This window comes from Desmodus rotundus, chromosome 9 (assembly GCF_022682495.2).
Source record: "Desmodus rotundus isolate HL8 chromosome 9, HLdesRot8A.1, whole genome shotgun sequence".
Classification (NCBI taxonomy): domain Eukaryota; kingdom Metazoa; phylum Chordata; class Mammalia; order Chiroptera; family Phyllostomidae; genus Desmodus; species Desmodus rotundus.
In genome coordinates, this window is record NC_071395.1 from 71250300 (window position 1) to 71270038 (window position 19739).

General features: G+C 42.9%; 1 protein-coding gene and 1 pseudogene across 2 annotated transcripts; both read left to right on the forward strand.

Moving 5' to 3' along the window:
• Positions 1 to 1757: 1757 nt before the first annotated feature.
• On the forward strand, positions 1758 to 6700 carry RPL26 (ribosomal protein L26). Of its 2 annotated transcripts, none has more exons than XM_024565167.3 (4): positions 1758 to 1914; positions 2706 to 2878; positions 4123 to 4263; positions 6531 to 6700. In XM_024565167.3, exons 2-4 carry the CDS (start codon positions 2711 to 2713, stop codon positions 6657 to 6659), a joined length of 438 nt encoding a protein of 145 aa, XP_024420935.2. In that variant the 5' UTR covers positions 1758 to 1914; positions 2706 to 2710; the 3' UTR covers positions 6660 to 6700. The 2 variants fall into 2 exon arrangements, with proteins under 2 accessions (XP_024420935.2, XP_045055175.2); XM_045199240.2 differs by lacking the exon at positions 1758 to 1914 and adding an exon at positions 2129 to 2279.
• A 9202-nt stretch (positions 6701 to 15902) lies between these two features.
• On the forward strand, positions 15903 to 16140 carry LOC112308442 (ATP synthase subunit f, mitochondrial pseudogene; annotated as a pseudogene).
• The last annotated feature ends 3599 nt before the right edge of the window (positions 16141 to 19739 follow it).

A 19739-nucleotide genomic window follows, 5' to 3' on the forward strand; every position in this document is an offset into this window, starting at 1 on the left:
AGAACCAGAAAGGAAGCCAAGGTAGGACGGCAGGAGCCTTTATCAGCTCCCTCTGGCTCTTGGCGTCCAAGTTAAACTCAGCTCAACCCCAAGCCTTGTAGGCGTCTCTGAATACTTCTCACTCCAGCCATAAGCACCTGGCTCCTGGAGACAATGTGTCATGCTGCTTCACACCTCCATGCCTTCCCTCAAGCTATTCCCACTGCCTCATGGAGCCAATTTTAGATCCTTCCAAACTCAGTCAAGGGTGACCTCATCCCTGACCCCAGAGCTCTCTTCTGTTCCTGAAGCACAAGCACAGAAGCAACGAGAGCAGCCAGGCTCAGCCAGAGCTTTTCCTGGAACCCTGTGCTTGTTGATTTTGTTGTTTATCTCTGACCTTAGACAACGAGCTTGCTGTAAGCAGAAACTAATTTCATTGAGTAGCTCCATGTCCAGTTCAGGGTGGGCTCATGAAAGATGCTCCAGAAACATTTGTTGAAACAAATTGCAGAGGCATTCTAACTGAATTTTTGAAATACAAATAAAATCTGCGACTATTTTAAATCATGAAAACACATGGTCTTTACTGACTCAACTCTGGGCCCTCAAGGATATCGTTTCTCACTCTTTAACTTGACCTAATGGGTTCCCACAAATTGGGACCACATACAGAGCTACCAGAAGGGGCTAGGAGGCCAGCCTGCATAAGTTCATCTATTTCCTATGGGTTCTGTATAACCTTGCAGAAATTCTTCTTACTTCTCTGTGGCTCAGTGTCCCCATGTGTAAAATGGGGATAACAATACCAGCATCACAAGGCTATTTAGTGGATTAAAGGATCTAAAAATGTAAAGTGAGTAGAAGAATGTCCCTAGCACTCAGCAAGCTCGCAACGTCTTATGTAATATGAAATTTTTCTTGCCTCAGTGTGACACCTGTCATACTTGTGTCACACTGAGTATACTTGAGTGACACATTGTCATACTTGAACTTCACATGCGCCGCCTGTGAAGTTCAATCCGCACTGCAATCCACTTGCCTCTAGGGGCGCACCCCCACCCCCGCCCCGCCCTTGGCCCAGCTTCCATCAGATCCTGAACGGGAAGATGGCAGGCGGTGAAATGCAAAAAAAAAGGGCACAGCTCTCCGCATGGACAGGCTTCCTCACGCCGGCTCCTTCAAAGTGTGGACCAGCACCTTTGGCATCACCTGGCCGCTAGGTGGAAACGACGGTTCTGACCCACTTGAGCGGGGAGAGGGGACCGACCGGTAGCTCCGGTCCTCGAATGGCCCCTTGCCCACAGGAGCGAAATCTCGGGCAGACAGGGAGGCACTTTCAGCACGCGCTGTAGTGTGTGGGCGGCAGGCGGCAGGCGGTAGGCGACGCCGGATCGGAGCTCGTTAAAGGAGCAGCACAAGAGCACAGCCCCGCCATGGGCCAGGGCGGGGATAGGGGGTGTCCAGGTAACCGAAATGACCAGCTGGCTAGAGTCCCAGCGTCCCCTGGCGGTCTAATATAGGACCTGCCCTTTCCGGAATAATGGAGTGCCCGCTCCCCGACGCTCAGGAGTGAAGAGACAGGGGTCCCCGGAGGCCGCTCGTTTTCTCACCAGCCACCGCGGCAGTCAGATCCTAAGCAGTCCCCGCCACTTGCCCGTGAACAACCCTTCCCAGAGGACGCAGATGCAGAACCCAGAGCTTCGAAGAAAGTAACCAGGACCGGAGAAGGGAGTTTTGCAGTTCTTTGCAGTTCCGCTCCTAGCCGTGAGGTGACACTAGTCGTCAATTTCTTTCTCAATTTCCTCTTCCCATTCAAACTTTGAGCCTCTCTCGCTCGAGAAATCGATCTCGCGAGAGCTCTCGTAAACTTACAGAACCGGAAGTAGCGTCTGGGTCTCTTCCCTTTTGCGGCCATCGCTGAGGCGCCAGCGGGTAAGGATTTGCTGGGAAAGCGCGTGTAATCCGCAGCCATCCGTTCCCTGGCGCGGTGGCTCTCGATGTCGGGGTACCCTATAGCCTTCCAGCGGCCGAGTAGCAGCCAGGAAGAGGGGCCAAGATGATCTCGACTTGTTTCCCCACTACATGAAGGGCCGTCAGTCTGGGGATGGGAAAAGAGGATTATGGGATTCGGAAACGGGAGCTGGAGGGGAGGGGGCCTATGGATGTGGAGTTAGAGCTGGGCAGTGTAGCTTCTACAGAATAATCTCGAAATAACTTTTGGTAAAGCCACGGACCTCCCAAACCACGCTCGTCCATTGGAAGTTTTTTGGACCTGGGTTCTGTGCAACACTTTCCAGGTTCGGAGTGGGTGGCCTGATTTCATTTTGGAGGGGGCTAGTGGTCACACTCAAGTCCGTATTAGGCTAACGTTGGTTGGTCTCTAAAACGTGATGTTACATTTGAAGAACTGAGTTGTGAAGAACTAAGTTGCCGGTCTGCTTTGTCCTAGGAGTTTGGAGAGTGTAAACAAACTTAGTAATTAAAACACTTGTGTTACTAATGGAAAATATTTTATTACATAAATGTTGAGTGTATCCCAGTAAAGCAAAATATTTAGAACTTACAACTTCAGTTGATAAGGCATTGAGTTCAAGTAATTTTTGATGGGGTTAAAAAACACGACAGTTTCTGTGAGCATTTTAAACTTTAAAGATGCAATTGTTGCTGTTACTTGTTTGGAAAGGGATTTTGGTCGTTGACTCCTTCTTTAACTTTTTATTTAGTCAAAATGAAGTTCAATCCCTTTGTGACTTCTGACCGGAGCAAGAACCGTAAAAGGCATTTCAATGCACCTTCCCACATTCGCAGGAAGATTATGTCTTCTCCTCTTTCCAAAGAGCTGAGACAGAAGTACAACGTTCGATCCATGCCCATCCGAAAGGATGATGAAGTTCAGGTATGTGTGGTGTACGGGTCATCTTGGTAAATATCCTGCACACTTGGCATAGAAAAGGGATTGCATTCTGAGAGAGTGCTGCACCTGGGCAGTTGCTCCCAGAACAGGATTAAAGAAGGAGTTGAGCCAGGAACTAAAAAACAAGGAAAAGTATGCTGCTTTTCAGTTTTTACTTCACTTTTACTCTTGAAGAAGGTGAAAATCAATTGTCTCCAGCATCAGAAGCAGCCATAATTAAACAGAACAAGAACGATAGTTCATAACCAAAACATTACTTTGGGTCTGTCTTTTTCTAGGTATGTTTGGTCATTGAAGAGACAGTTGAGGCCCATTAAACAGACTACTTGAATCAAAATCCAAAGACATTCACCCCCCCCAAAAGATGTAATGATTTTTAAGAATCCAGATACAGAAATTCTAGCAAATGTGGTTTAATGTGATTGCTTGAGTTTACCTGAAAACAATTTGTCAAATCTATATAAGTGAAAAATCTCTAAAAATGTTTCTTAGCTGTAGCCTGCAGCAAGGGTTCAAGCAATTTCTAAAGTGGCTTGCATATCCCCAATAATATTTCATGAGGCTAGTGCCCATTTAAGTAAATGAAACCCATTCCCAGATAGTGGTACGGTTTGAGAACAGCCATTGGTTGCTACTCTGCTGGTGCTAAAGTTGCTGTTAGACTTGGGAGGCAGTCTAGTGTGCTTTCAAGATTTCTTAATGTAAACGTAAGACAATCTACAACTGGAAAGAAATACCTGTCCAGAAGCATTTTGGATTGCCTCCTGGCGAGCTACAGATCACTGGGACTCAAGTAGAAAACTATTAGTTAACCTTTGGGAGAGAAGTAGTCTTTTTCCTTCTATTTGCTAGTGCCCACTTTTGGCACTAGGTTAAACACTTTAATGGGTTGTGCATTGAATACTTGTGGCCTGTTGCTCCCTTTGAGATGGCATAACAATTTCCTTGTTTTCCACTTGCTATAAAAAGCCAGGGGCTTTTAACAAGCCCACCACTGTTGGGGAACCAAAAGTTACAGTTACAGTGCACTGTAGATTTCTGTGGGGGCCTGGTTTAAAGCCAGAGATTGAATTATTGGCCTGTTTTCATTAACAACTAAGTCTTTAAAAATTGAATGGTCCTGCAGATTTGATAGTGAATGATGTTAACAAGATTCGTAGTTTTCCTGGTTTACAAGGTTAATCTTTTTATTTACATATTTCTGTTATTTTTGAATTTGCATTTAGGTTGTGCGAGGACATTACAAAGGGCAGCAAATTGGCAAAGTAGTCCAGGTTTACAGGAAGAAATACGTCATCTACATTGAACGAGTGCAGCGGGAGAAAGCTAATGGTACAACTGTTCATGTGGGCATTCACCCCAGCAAGGTGGGTGGTCTTGAGCATGGCTGAGAAGGGAGACTGCAAGTAAAGCAGTTGTTGTCCTGTGTGATTGCTCGTTTACAGAAGTAGATTTTAGATGTGCTGGAAGCCAGTCTTAAAGCACATACTGTGACTTGAGTATTCTAGTAACACTTAGAATTTGTGTGAAGTCACGGTGTCTTTAACAGTCATTCTATTCTATGTGTATATTTAAGGTACTTTTTTCTCAAAAGCTGTTAGTGAGGTGATCGATCAGTCAACAGTCAAACCTGAACAGATTGTAAAATCTAGGAAATGGGGTGATTTTTTAGAGGAAATGGAGCTTGTGCTCGGTTTGCTTTTGTGTATTAAAATTGAGTGAGCAGTAAGGCAGCTTTACAGCCCTGCGAGGTAGGTATTAAGTCCTTTACTAATGGGAGGGAACCTGAAGCTCAGAGACTAGATCCCATTAATAGTGATAACTAAGTTAAGATAGGAAGGTTGACCTGATTCCCATAGCAGGCACCCGTCCTGGACTTTAATGTGAATTCTCCCAATATTGCTGTCTCTTTTTAAAAAGGGCCTTGACTGGTGTGGCTCAGTTGTTTGGGCATCGTCCCTCTAAGTCGCTGGTTGATTTCCCCAGTCAGAGTACATGCTTGGGTTGCGGGTTTGGTCCCTGGTCCGGGCACAAGTGAGACACAATGAGTTGATGTTTCCCTCTCTTCTTCCCTTCCCCTCTCTCTAAAAATGAATAAATAAAATCTTTAAAAATAAATAAATAAAGGTAGTGGTACATGGTAAGTGTTCAAGTACTGAAGTGTTTATTTTTTAAGATTTTAAGTTGGCACCATAAATCTAATTTTCATTTAGAAAAGTCAGAGGACTACAGCAGTCAAACACCCGCATATCTTTCACCTACAATTCACTATTGACATTTTGCCACATGTTCTCTACCCCTGGGTACAAGCATGATGCTTTGCCTCAGTTTTTGGCTTAGTACTCATCATCTCTTACTCCAGTCTTAGGACTTACAGATTTCTAGAAGCAGATGACTCCAACCTAGACCTCCAATCCAGCCTATCTTTCAGTTTGGATATCTCATTGTTACTTCAAACCTGACACATTCCAAGTCCTGATTTTCTCCTTGAAACCTCTTCACGGTTTGCCACCATCACAGCATATAGCAGTTCTGTGCCAGGCCAGAATGTCATGTTTTAATTATTATATGCCCCACATCACTCAGTAAGACCTGTTGGCTTCTGTCTCTTTAAACACAGAATCCTGCCTGCTTGTCAACTATCAGAATAGCCTGTAAGACCTTGCCTGATCTCCTCTCACCAGCCACCTCACGTCATCTGCTTTCCATGTGTCTTGGCCTCTTGGCTGTTCATACAGCTGTACCGTTGAGAGTATGTCCACTGGTTAGCAGGATAACCTGGCAACTTGATAGAATTGCAAATTCTGTTCCTACTTCCACTGCCAAATTGGGGGTAGGACCCAGGGATCTATTTTAACAAGCCCTCCAGTGGATTCTTAGACACATTCAAGTTGAGAAACACACCTGTAGAAGTTAAGTTCTCCTGCCACTGGACTCCTGTACTCGATGTTCTCTTTGGGCACTTCTACCCAGATGACTTCACTTTCCCCTTTTTACTGATGTTCAAATGTAGCCCTGTCAATAGCACCTCGCCTTACTGCCCTGCGTGATTTAGCCGCTGTCGGCCGTCATTCATCTCCCCATACTGTTGCAGGCTGTAAGTTCTTGACGGCAGAGAGTTTCCTTTAGTCACGTGCTGTATTTCCAGAACTATCAGTACTCTCTTCCCCCTTAACTGTTACTCATGACTAAAATTTATCATCATCTAGATGTCTTTAGCAATTAGTTGAAATAAGATCTGTACTGTGACTTCACCAAAGGTTTTGCAGGTTAAAGGAGTGGAGGCTTTCCAATCTCATGGTTCTAAAGTTAGTATAAAAACAAAAATATACAACTTAGCTTATAAAACTAAGATGAGAAGTGGAATAAGTGAGGAGTTTGTATAAGCTGTACATTTTCTAATAAAGCACAGAAGCGAGTATGAGGAAAAACCATTGATAAACCATCGCTTCTCCTTTGTTGGTAGAGAGCACTAGTGAATGTTTAATGGGTTTGACTTGGGAGCTGAAGAATGATATCTGGCAGTTTTGAGTTAATCACTTCCTGTTTAGATGTTTGGTAAATGGGATTGAATGTTGGGCCTTCCATGTGTTCTGTGTTGTTAATGTTTAGAAGTGTTTTTATTTTTCTACAGGTGGTTATCACTAGACTAAAACTGGACAAAGACCGCAAAAAGATCCTTGAACGTAAAGCCAAATCTCGCCAAGTAGGAAAGGAAAAGGGCAAGTACAAGGAAGAAACAATTGAGAAGATGCAGGAATAATGTAATCTTATATACAGCTTTAATTAAAAACTTGAAATGAAGAGCCTTTGTTTTATGTATGGTGATTTGGGATACTACTTAGTTTTCCATTTGGTCAGTTTCAGGGAACTTAATATGCAACCATCCCTTCCCCCACACTGACCTACTACCTCCTGTTTCCTGGGCAAGCCAGGAACAGCATCAACACATGTGGGTGAGAGGTAAAGTAAGGACACCACTTCTGTCTCCCAGGGGTGGATACAGATAACCTTGGTTTCCAGAGCTGCTGCATCACTCTTCCTCTTTTCTTAATGTTGGCAGTGAAAGACAGTTGGAGGTGAACACCTAGATTTAGTCTGACCTTACTCCGCATGATCCCATTTCAACATCGCATCTGGAACAGAGGTGACCAAGTGCTGCGCTGCAGGCTGCTCTCAGCATGCAAATATATTTTGTCCGTGTAATTTTTTTAATTTAAAAAACTATTTGCCAGCTCTCGAAAGCTGTAGCTTTCATATTAAAATCTGGTTGTCTAGTCTTGGGAACTTAACAGATCTGGCTACATTAGGCCCACGTTTCTGCATGGCAGCAAATGACTAGAGCTGAGTGGTAACCTTGAGAAGGTAGCTGGTGCTCATTCTTCAGTTGGCCACCTCCTGGGCTGCTCAAAATACATGCACAATGTGTTTTTGTGGCCTATTGCTAAACAAAGGCAAATAAAGACCAGAAACAGACCCAAATATCTTTAGGAATTTGTGATGAAGAAGGCAGTTCATGTCAGTGGGAGGGGTTGTAGTCAACTAATGGTGTTGGGCCATTTAGCTAGCTAGCTGGAAAAAAGTGATCACTAAACTTAAAAACCAAAGGTATGAAAACGTTGGGAAAAATAGATTTTTGTGATCTTGGAAGTAATACATGATATTCAAAAGCCATAAAATAAAAGGTCAATATATAGTTACATAAAAATTTAAAATACCTATGGAAAATAATACCTCCAAAAAGAATGAAAGATACATGACAGATTGGGAGAAAATATTCACATCTAAAATGTGAGGTACCTAATTTTAAAAAGCCCTTACAGATCAGTAATGAGCCCTGGCTGGTGTGGCTCAGTGTATTGAGCATGGGCCTATGAATCAAAGGGTTGCCAATTTGATTCCAGTCAGGGCACATGCCTGGGTTGTGGGCCAGGAGGCTAACCATAGAAGAAAAATAAATGGGTAGTTACGCTTCGTGTGCTCATGGGCAGCTGTGATGTGGTGGGAGAGCATTAGACTTTTACTCAGATCAGGGCCAGCCAGTTAAATGAAACAGACTCAAGTGATTTGAGAGTTTGTATTTTCTGTCATGCATGTGACAGAGATGTGCCCAGTGGTTCTGTCTTGATTTAATAAGGAGGTACTGTCATTGCTACATTGTTTTCAGGGCAGCTGTATTCGTTTCTAGGGCTGCCACGACAAACTGGACGGGCCAAACAACAAATGTCTCACAGTTCAGAGGCTAGAAGTCTGAGCCCAAGGTGTCTCAGGAGGGCTGGCTCCTTCTGAGGGCTGTGTAGAGGAATATGTTTCACGCTTCTCCCTTAGCTTCTGGTAGCCTTAGGTGCTCCTTGATGTATAGGTGACATGCTCTCTGTGTCTTCACATTGTCTTCCCTCTGTACTCGTCTGTCCTGTGTCCTAATGTCCCCTTCATATAAGGACACCATCATATTGGATTAAGGCCCATTCTAATAACCTCATTGTAACTTGGTCATCTACAAAGACCCTTTTTTCAAATAAGGTCACATTCCCAGGTACTGGGTGTTAGGACTTCGACATCTTCAGGAGCAACGTAGTTCACCTCACAGCAGCAGCTAATCAGAATGACTTTTTAAGAGGTAACTTTTGTGAGGCATGACAATTTCTAAAGTCTTAGAAGACTTACAAAATCCCTCTCTTCAAATAACACTTGCATGGGAAGTTTATTTTAAGAGAAAACAGAAGAAATTGGTACCAGCAAAAAGCATATTAATCTCCATTTTGCACAGGAGAAGCACATCGATACTCCTGAAAGAAAAAAATCTTGTTTTAATACCTTGTCCACATAAGATTATTTGGCTTAGTGTTATGATACAGAATGGTGTGTCTCCCTCCACACCTGCAGGAGACAAGGAACGTTGCTGTATCTTTCCAAGACTCCTTTTGTTAATTATGAACACTTCTGTTTTTTTATAAGGCTGATCTTTAGAATTCTGTTACAAGGCCCATGGAACTCAGATTTACTAGGAAAAATAAATGGAGAGGAGGCTAAATAAGATCTTACTTGAGTGAATTGAGGATCCCATGGAATTTTTCTTACACGGGCTCAATCTCTGCCTCTGCGTATAAGCTAGATATGCAACCTTGAACAAGGCCCATGAACTCAAAGCTCATCTGTAAAATGGGGATGCTAATAAACCACACTTCATAGAGCTGTGAGGAGATTTGTTAGGGTTTTTATGGGCTTGTGGGGAGGGCACTTTTCCCTTCAGTTTACGGAGGTTTCACAGAGTTCAGTTTCTATGGAGAACGACCAGCCAAGCCCTTTCCTCCAGAAAACAAGAAAGAGAGCTGGCAGCACAGCAGCCAAACTGGGCAAGTCTTAAACTGGATCCCTGCTGGCCTGGGCCCACTATCCTGCCTTCTGCCATTGCACAATGTTCAATGCAATGCCCTTGGGCCACAGTCCCTCTCTGCCTGCTCACATGCATAGGCACATTCCCGCCCTTGAGCCCCGGATTAGGACATGGTCCGCCCTTCAAGGTTGAGTGCACTGCTGGCGGTTCTCCATCTGCTCCTAAGGTTCAGGAATGCAGTGGAAAGAACTACTCTGGTGTTCAAACTCGTTTCTGCTTTTTTTTTTTTTAACTATGGTAAGAACACAACATAAGAACCACCACCCTCTTAACAATTTTTAAGTGTGCAATACATTAATTACTAGCAAAATGAACGGTAGAGCTCTAGAATTTATCTTGAATAACTGAAACTTTATACCCACTGAGTTGCAACTCCTTATTTTCCCTCCCCCCAGCACCTGGCAACGGCCATTCTATGCTCCGCTTCTATGTGTTTGACTATTCATGTACCTCATACAAGTGGAATCATGCAGCACTTGTCATTCGGTGACTGGCTTATTTCATTTAACATGATGTCCTCAACTTTCATCCATATGGCCGGATTTCCTTTTTTTAAAGGCTGAGTAACATTCCATTATATGTATATAACACGTTTTCTTTATCATTCATCCCTCGGTGCACACTTAGGTTGTTTCTACACATTGGCTATTGTGGATAATGCTGCAGTGAACGTGGGTATGCAAATGTCTTTCTAGATCCTGATTTCAATTTTGGGGGGTAAATATGCAGAAGTAGGGTTGCTGGATTATATCATAATTCTATTTTAAATTTTTTTGAGGAACCTCCAGGCTGTTTTCAATAGCAGCCGCATCCTTTTACATTCCCAGGAACATTGCACCCAAGTTCCAATTTCTCCACATGCTTGCCCACACTGTTATCTCTGTTCATGTGGTTTTGATAAGAGCATTCCTAACAAGTGTGAGATGATAGCTCATTGTGCTTTGATTTGCATTTCCCTGATGACTAGTGATTTTGAGAAATATCCATTCAGGTCCTTTGTCCATTTTTAATTGATCTGTTTGGTTTTTGTTTTGTTTTGCTATTTAGTTGAAGAAGTTCTTTATATATGTTGGATATTAACCCCTTATCAAATATATCATTTGCAAGTATTTTCTCCTATTCCATAGATTGTCTTTTCACTCCGTTCACTGTTTCCTTTGCTGCGAAGAAACTTTTGAGTTAGATGTTGTCCCACTTGTCTATTTTTGCTTTTGTTATCTGTGCTTTTGGCGTCATACCCAGAAATCATTGCCAAGACCAATGTCATGAAGCTTTTCTCCTATGTTTTCTTTCCAGAGTTTTATCATCCCAGGTCTTACATTTGAGTATTTAACCCATTTGCTTCTGCCATTAATAGAGAAAAAAATAATACATTTATTTTCTAGCAGGACTTTCCATCCCATGTGTGAAAATGTTTTAACAACTCCAGAGGGCTACACAAATGCTAGGTGGTACGTTCTATGCAGTGCTCTCTGAAAGGTTGCCAGTGCGCCCCATCTGCTAAACCCAATGGCCTTTTCTCCGTCCTAATCCAGCCTGGCTGCTTTGTGATGTTAAATGCACTTCAACCCCCACCTCTCCTCCTTTTTGGTTTCCATAAAACCAAAGTTGAATGTTTTTCTTCTACTTATGGCCACTTGTTCATTCCTCTCTCACTGCCTGCCACTCCCTCCTCCCTCTACTGAGATAATGTTTTACAAGAATCTTTTTTCAAATTTTTATTGTTATTCAATTACAGTTATCTGCATTTTCTCCCCATCCCTCCATCCCACCCCAGCCAAACCCACCTCCCTCCCCCGCCTCCACCCTCCCCCTTGATTTTGTCCATGTGTCCTTTATAGTAGTTACTGTAATCCCCTCTCCCCACTGTCCCCTCCCCACTACCCTCTGCTATTGTTAGATTGTTCTTAACTTCACAAGAATCTTTTCCCCCTTTCTCATCCTTAACCATTTCTTCTAGTCTGTTTCAACTGAAAGACTTTTTTCCTAGTGAAAGACTCCCTTAACTCTCTCCCAAGTCCCACGCTTCTAACTATTGATGGGCCTCTAAGTGCCAACAATGGCCGCAAACATACTGTTAAAAGGTAAACTGAGGCATATTAAGTTTTGAAGAGTGTATTTGGGCAAACATCACTTCAGGCGGCGGGGCAGTGCCAAACCAACAGTGGTTATGAGCACTCCACCCATGGGAGCTAGGGGCAGGTTCTATAGAGAAGCTGCGGAAGCAAAGCAAATACATTATTTGATTGGAAAGGTTAGTAAGCTATTTGTGATTGGTTGTTCTTAAGTTTTACTTTCTCGGGTTCGAGTTCCTTGACTCATTTGCTTATGTAGGCTACCGAGACACTAGAGCCCCCTCAGTCTAAGGGCCTCCTTGTTTAAATACTTTAACAAGACCCTTACTTCTGTGTTTCCTAATTCTATGAGCGGCACCATGGAGTCACCCCAACCAGCAACCTCAGCCATCCTCAATGCCTCCTTCTCCCTCACCGCCCACAGCCAATCATTTGCTATGCCGTGTCATACTTACCAGTGGCAGATTACGCTTTTCAGTCATGGATGTGCCCTATGTCTCTAATACATGTTCTTCTGGAGTCCCATCAGGAGATGGGGTTTTCAATCACCTCTCCTTGAACCTAGGTAGACCTTTGTTCCTACCTTGACCAATAGAGTACAAAAGAAGTAATGATGTTAATCTCCTGAGCCTAAATCACAGATATGCCCCCTCGCAGTCTTGGGATGCCCACTCTTAGAACGCCACCACCATGCTATGAGGAACCCAACCCAGCCTGGAAGGGGCCACACGGAGAGGAACCAAAGCCCAAGCCCTCAGCCCCGGCTAAGCTGTTAGCCAACAGCCAGAAGATACTGTATGGACCAGAGATAAGCCCTGGCTGAATCACAGATTCATGTGAAAGATAAAGGATTGATGTTTTAAGCCACTAAGTTTGGAGATGTTTTGTTATGCAATAGATAACTGATACACTAACTCTGAAAAGTCTCTTAAATATATTTTATCTCTTCATTCTCCCAGATCAGGTCCTTGTTACCTTGCTCAGCTGGGAAAAACCTGCCTATAAATCTTCTGGAAGTAAAACTCTGCTCAAAACAATAGTTAACACTATTGAATGCTGATTTATTACAGTGCTAAATGCTTTAAATTCCTGAGGCTATTTAATCCCTACAATTCTAAATGGTTTGAAGCTGAAAAAATGAATTTAAATAGGTGAAGTAAGTTAAGGAATTAATGTCCCCTTTTTGTAGAGGAGGAAATGATGTTCAGAATGTTTACTAACTAGCCCCAGATTCAAATCTAAGTCGCTCTAAGTCCAAGGTCAGCACTTGTGACCACCCGCCCTGCTCAGGAATTTCCAGTGGCTCCCATCGCCCACAGGATAATGACTTAAACCTGACTCCACACCTGATATCCAGTTGGGACATAGTTTGGTCCCAACTACCTTTGCACCTCTGTGGCCTCAGTTCTCGGCGCATGCATTTTCCAGCTCTACTGGTTTTCTGTGAGTGGTGGGAAGAAACTCAGGCTCCCTGTTCATCTAGGCCCTGCTGTAGTCGCCTTCTCTTTTCAGGACTTGGTTTTCTCCTCAAAAAATGAGAGATGATTGAACAGCTCATATTAAAACTCTCTTCCAGAAATAACCCTGCATAGTGTGGAAACTGACCTCCTGTACTTTTGGGCTTCCTGCTTTTCCTTAGAACCCCAGCACCTGAACCCCTCCGCAGGGCTCATGTCCCCACTTCTGGGAAGGTGAGAGAAGATGGGAGACTCAGAGATCGGTGCTTTAGTGAATGTTCTCCATTTATAACAGCATCAGAACTAGCTTTATGTTGTGGAATAGAATCTGCTTTTCTGAAGCTCTAAGAGAAGAAGAAACATTTTCTTCTGATGGTTCTGAGATGCTGTTCCCAGCGGTTTTTTGAGGCTGAGCATTGGAATGTCACTAGGTAGCACTGAGAGTGGGAGGAGGGGGCACCTAAGAAGCTCAGACTTACACTCTTGCTTCCAAAATATATATTTTGCATGCTTTCCGGGCAACAGACCATTAAATCATGGTTTGCTAAGGCCAGGTTTAATCACTCTGTGGGTCAATTACGTCTGCACACTTAACCTTTTCAGATTCAGTGGCTTTGGGTTGTAAAATCTTAAGGGAGAAGTGAGGGTATTTTTAAATATGTGATGTACACATCTTTTCATTTGTTTTGTGGAAGTTTTACAGAAATTGATTGGAAACCTGAGATATTCTTAAATATAAGAGAAAGAGCCCTGCCGTGGCCTGGTGACTCAGTTGGTTGAAGTATCTTCCTATACACCAAAAGGCTGCAGTTTTGACCCCTGATGAGGGTGCGTATGGGAGGCAACCAATCTATGTTTCTGTCTATCTCTCTCCCTCCTTCTCTCTCAATATCAATTTTTTTAAAAGCATTACATAAAGAAAAAAGAGCAAAAGCCCTTCCAGGATTCTGTTGTTCAGAAAGTTAACCAATGGTAGAATAGATCTGCCCCTGGAACCCTCTTCTGGCTCTGGCCAGTGTGGCTCAGTGGATTGCGCACCAGCCTGCAAATGAAAGGGTCACCAGTTCAATTCCCAGTCAGGGCACACGCCTGGGTTGCAGGCTAGGTCCCCAGTAGGGGGCATTCGAGAGGCAACCAATCGATGTATCCCTCATGCATTGATATTTCTCTCCCTCTTTTTCTCCCTCCCTCTCCTCTCTCTAAAAATAAATAAATAAAATATTTTTAAAAAATAAAAAAGAATCTTCTGAATTTTGTCCAGAATTCTACTCCTATGAATTTAATGAAACTTGGCTTCTATTTTAGTTCCAGTTCCTCTTTATTATTATTTTGGTGCTAATCTTTGTTTACCCAGGTTCTGACATTTTTACCCCAGAATTAATTACTCCAGATGGTCTGCTCTACTGTGTTTTCCAAGCAAACAAAGTGGACAGGAAATATGAGCTTCCTGAGCAAACTGGCTTTCTGTTTTAATATGAGACTTTTCCTTTTAGAAGGTTGTTTATCTTATGTCTACTTACCTTATTTCTAATTGATTAAATACCTATTTTCATGGTTTGGATCTAGTTAAATTTTACCTTTTTCTATTTAAAACTTAGTCCTGATATTATTGCCTTTTGCTTTTCCAAGTCTCCTTTAGAATCTATTGTTCTATTTAATTTGAATTGCTAACTCCTTTCTGTTGACTAGCTCCTTGCTCAGAATAATTTCACCCGTGGAATTCGGCCTAAGATTTCTTTTCACTTTTAGGCACTTCTCTTCACATTGCCAGGTGAGTGGTTAGCAGATGAACGCTTGTGAGCCTTTCCTCTTGGAATTTTGCAGACAAGTAACTCCTCACTTTGGCGAGTCATTCAGTGACCAGATATTTGTTTCTCTCCTCCCCCAACTCCACCTCAGTACTGAGTACAGCACTGAGTACTCAGTGCTGTTCTTCAAAGGACATCAGCTCTCTGTACGTCTGTCTTCCTCCTGGGAATTGGCTCCCTTAAATAGGGGAACCTCTAGGACAGGGGTGGCAAACTCATTGTCACCGAGGGCCACATCAGCCTCGCGGTTGCCTTCAAAGGGCCAAATGTAATTTTAGGACTGTATAAATGTAACTACTCTTTAACAGTTAAGCTAGAGCTCAGCGCTGCCGCTGGGTAGAAACAGGGTGCTGGGCTGGATGATATAAGATGGAAGCCCAGATCCTGCCCGAGGGCCTTGTGTTTGCTACCTGTGCTCTAGGATCTTACCTGAACACATAACCCAGATCACCTGTAATAACCCAGCTGCTTTCCAGGCCTGAAACTGCCTCACTCCCTGAAGAGGGGCGGAGCCAGTCCAAACCCCTGGAAGCTGCCACCCTTCCTCCTCTGCAGAGGAGGTACAGACAGCAGGTACTCTCTGTACCAGGAAGAGAGGCTCCTTATTGAGAAATCTATCGTCAGTCTTGGCTTTTCCCCCTCCATCTCTCCTCAGTCACCCACTTCTCCAGCCTATCACTGTCATTCATTCATTCACCATTTATAAACACCAACTCTGCGCCAGGCATGGTGCCAGTCTTTGGGAATACCAACAAGCAAAATGCTAAAATAGGGCACAAGGAGAAGTCTGAGTCTCTAAAGGGGTGCGCAGTGAGAACGCTACACAAAGGTCCCTTAAGCTGAGTTTTGAAGGACTGTTTGCAGTTCACTGGTGAACATTCTCCATGCTGCCTCCTTTATATTATTAGAGGAATTCTTGCAACGGAAATAGATTTGGCAGGATCCTCAGTAGAAAAATCTGGCAGACACCACTTTAACCCAGCGTCAAATTCACATCCCCAGTGTTCACCTCCTGCTATGATGCACCGAGAAGAACATAACAACATTTCTGTGCTATTTCTACCAAAATGCATTACCTAAATGTAATTACAAAGAAACAAGAGACAAACCCAGATTAAGGGGAATCCTATAAAATAATTGGCTTGTACTCTTCAAAAAGTCAATGTTATAAAGTGCAAGAAAGACTGAGGAACTGTTCTAGTTACAGTAGACTAAACAGATGTGACGACTGGGACACCCCAGACTCTATGATGGTGTCAGTCCTACCAAATGAAGGAGAAGAAGCTCATGGATGTCAAAGTTGGGGAGCTGCCAAGCTGGATACTGATGCATTGCCGGAGCATTTCAAAGAGGCTACTACCAGGATTACAACAACTATGTCAATGTGAAGAAAGGGAGCCTTGGGAGCATTGCTGGGGTTCCTATAGTGCTGGCAGCTTATGTGCTCTTCAACTACTGCTGTTCTTACATGGAGCTCAAACACAAGTGGCGTCGCAAGTGCCACTGAAGAGGGTCATTGTGGACTCCACACTCCTGACCATGACCTTCGCCCAGCACCTCCTAATCCTTTCATATTGTAATGAACAACTAATGAAATATATCTGGTACTGGGGGGGAAAGAGAGGAAAGACATGACAACTGAATGCAATGCATGGTCCAAGATTTTCTTTTGTATAGTGGGCATCATTGGGGAAATTGGAAATGCCTGAATGTTGTCTGAAGACTATAGTATTGTATCAATGTTACTTCCCTGATCTTGAAAATTATACTGTGCTTAAGAGAATGTCCTTGCTTTTAAGAAATAGACACTGAAGTATTTGGGGGTAAAGGGGTATCACGTCTGCAACTTATTCTCAGACGGTAGAGGGGAAAGTGTGTGTAGGGAAAGAAAGGGAGGGAGGAAGGGAAGGATATAAACAAATGTGGTAATGTTAACATTTGGGGAAATTGGGTGAAAAGTATAAAGGAATTCTTTGTACTGTTCTTGCAACTTTTCTATAAGTCTGAAATTATGTCAAGGAAAATAAATTGGAATATTCACACCAAAGAGGACAGAGAGCTTTGCCTTCCAGTGACCAGTCCCTTCGGCAGCAAGACCTGTGGACATGGGAAAACAGGGCAGCAACTTGCAGTTGGCCTTGAGTCTGCAGGGGCAGGATTCCGTGCAAGCAAGAATCACTTGTCTACGCCCTGGCATACCCCGTGTTGCAGATTTCAAAAGGTACTGAAAGTTCCCCAGTTCTGTGCTGTTTACCTTTCTGTACACAGGAATATTCCAGGGACTCAGTAGAATATGGTGTCTGACAAGTCCCCACTCAGCTAAAGACACACGGAGCCCCAGTTTCTCACAAACAAATACCAAGGACAGTTTCTACCCCCCTGACCGGCTCCACCCCAAACAGTCATTCCACACTGAGAATTATTCTTCCTTCCCATTAGTTGAATCCCTCAGTGACACTCCTTCTTGCAAAACAGGGATTCTTAGCCTGTAACTGTCTAATGCTCTATGAAGGCAGAAAATTATAAGCTTTGTGTTTTCTCTATTGTAAAAAATTAAACTCTGTAGTCTCTTGGCACTTGTTTTTTTGTTTTTTAATTAATAAACTTTATTTCTGAAGGCAATTTTAGGCTCACAGAAGAATTGAGCACAAAGTACAGAGGTTGCACCTATGCGCACCCCCACTGCAGGCACACACAGCCAACCCCACCGTCCACATCTGGCACCACTTGTTATATCAACGAACCAATACAGATACATCATTATCACCCAAAGTCCATAGTTTTCATTAGAGTTAACTCTTGGTGTTGTACATTTTGTGGGTTTGACAAATGTAAAATGACATGTATCCATCATTATTATATTATACAGAATAGTTTCACTGTCCTAAAATCCCCTGTGCTCCACCTGTTCATCCCTCCCTCACTACTCCCAAATGCCTGGCAACTGATGATCTTTTTACTGTCTCCATAGTTTTGCCTTTTCCAGAACAGTGTATGTTTGGAGTGATGTAGTATGTAGCCTTTTCAGTCTGGCTTCTCTCACTTAACAATATGCATTTAAGTTTCCTCCAGGTCTTTTTGTGGCTTGTGATAGCTCATTTCTTTTCATCACTGAATAATATTCCATTATATATACGTACCACATTGTATCCATTTGCCTATTGAAGAACATTTATGTTGCTTCCAATTTTTGGCAATTATGAATAAAGCTGCTATAACTATGTGTGGGTTTTTGTGTGAGTTTAACTTTTCAATTCATTTGGGTAAATACCTAGGAGAATAATTCCTGGATTGTTTGGTAAGAGTATGTTTAGTTTTGTAAGAAAGTGCCAAACTGTCTTCCAAAGTAGCTGTACCACTTTGCATCTCCGCCAACGATGAATGAGAATTCCTATCGTTTCACATTATTGCTAGCATTTGATGTTGCTTTGGATTTTAGCCATTTTAATGGGTGTATAGTGGTATTTCTTCATTTAATTTACAATTGCTTAATGACATGGTGTTGAGCATCTTTTCATACGCTTATTTGCCATCTATAACATATTTGGTGAGGTGTCTATTCAGATCTTTTGCCTATTTTTAAATTAGGCTGTTCACTTACTTATTGTTGTGTTTTAAGAACTATTTGTACATTTTGGATAACAATCCTTTATTAGGTATAAATATTTTGTATTTATTGTAAATATTGTCTCCCAGCCTGTGGCCTTTCTTCCCATTCTCTTGAGGCACTCGGGCTGTACTCACCCTATTGCCATCCCCTGTTTCAGTGCTGGCTGCTGACCACGCCTACAGACAGAGACTATGAGTTTAACCAGCAGCCCTGGCAGGTAGGAAAAAAGTAAGTGTTTTTTAAGATAAAAGTTTATTTACTCTGCTGCTGTGAAAATTATCATGCTGACGAGTAAGTCAGTTTAGAAAACTGTAGTAAAACTGGAACTGAAGGGTTCTTTAAGAATTAGGTCAAAAATATAAAGAATCTAAATCCTAATCTGTATTGAGTAAAAAGGACGGAAATGTCAAATGTATACCTGTGCTGGATATTACAATCTTTCCATTTCTTTTCGATAAAGATTATTTATAAGTTTCTTTAACTGCCCAAACTTTATAAACTTATTGTTATCTCTTGTAAAATATTACCAGCTTCTTCAAGTCTTGCTATCTGATTGTCATTCAAACAAAGGTCCTTAAATCCCAGCTGTGTAAGTATTGGAGTTGTCTTTATAAGACCGAACAGCTGTAGGTTCACTGTCTTTCCCTTTTCCCATTAGGGAATCCCCAAAGGAATTATGTCAATAACTTATGCTGAGTTATAACTCTCTAAGTTATAACTCTCAGTTATGCTGAAATGTTGGGAACCGCCCTGCCTGGTCTCAGAAGCTGTAAACCCCCATGGCTAAGGCTGAGTGAGAGACCTTAGGACCCTAAGCCACTAAGGAGACAAAGCTTATCTGCCTGGCAGAAGCACCGCCTCTGCCCCCCTTCACTTCACCCCACCTGGCCCTGAGTGGATGACCGGTTAGCCAATGACGGGTAAGATTCCGCAAAGGAGGGATGACCTAAAACAGGCATGGTCACAAAGAGGCCCTCTGGGAAGGACTTGGGGATTATAGAAAAAGGGGGTGATGGACTCTCGCCCCTCAGCTTTGACATAGCCTGAGTCCTCATTCTGTCTGTAAGAAGTCTCCTAATCTCTTGGCTACCTTACTTCCTCTGCCTGCATTAAGCCTGAAACAATGCCAGAGGTGGGTGCAGCCCTGTGCTGGAAAGGGCAGATTCCCCAGGGTGATCAGGCCTAAGAAAGAATGCATAAAATCCTGTGAAACCTGCTTTGCTAATATCCTCAATTTAAATGATAAGGATCCAAGCATGAAATGAGTTTGTTCCCCAAAGTTTTATAGCCCTTTAGCTATCTGACCCTGACTCAGAATAAGCCCTCATAGTTCTTTGAACATTATCTATTGTTTGATAGATACATTGTCAGGCAGATTACTGTCTGACAGTGATTGAGGTTTACTGTGTATATATATACGCCCTGTATTCCTATGCAAATTAAACCCAGTAAAAGCCCATTGAGGAAAAGGCTCCTGGCCCTTTTCCTTTGAGAGA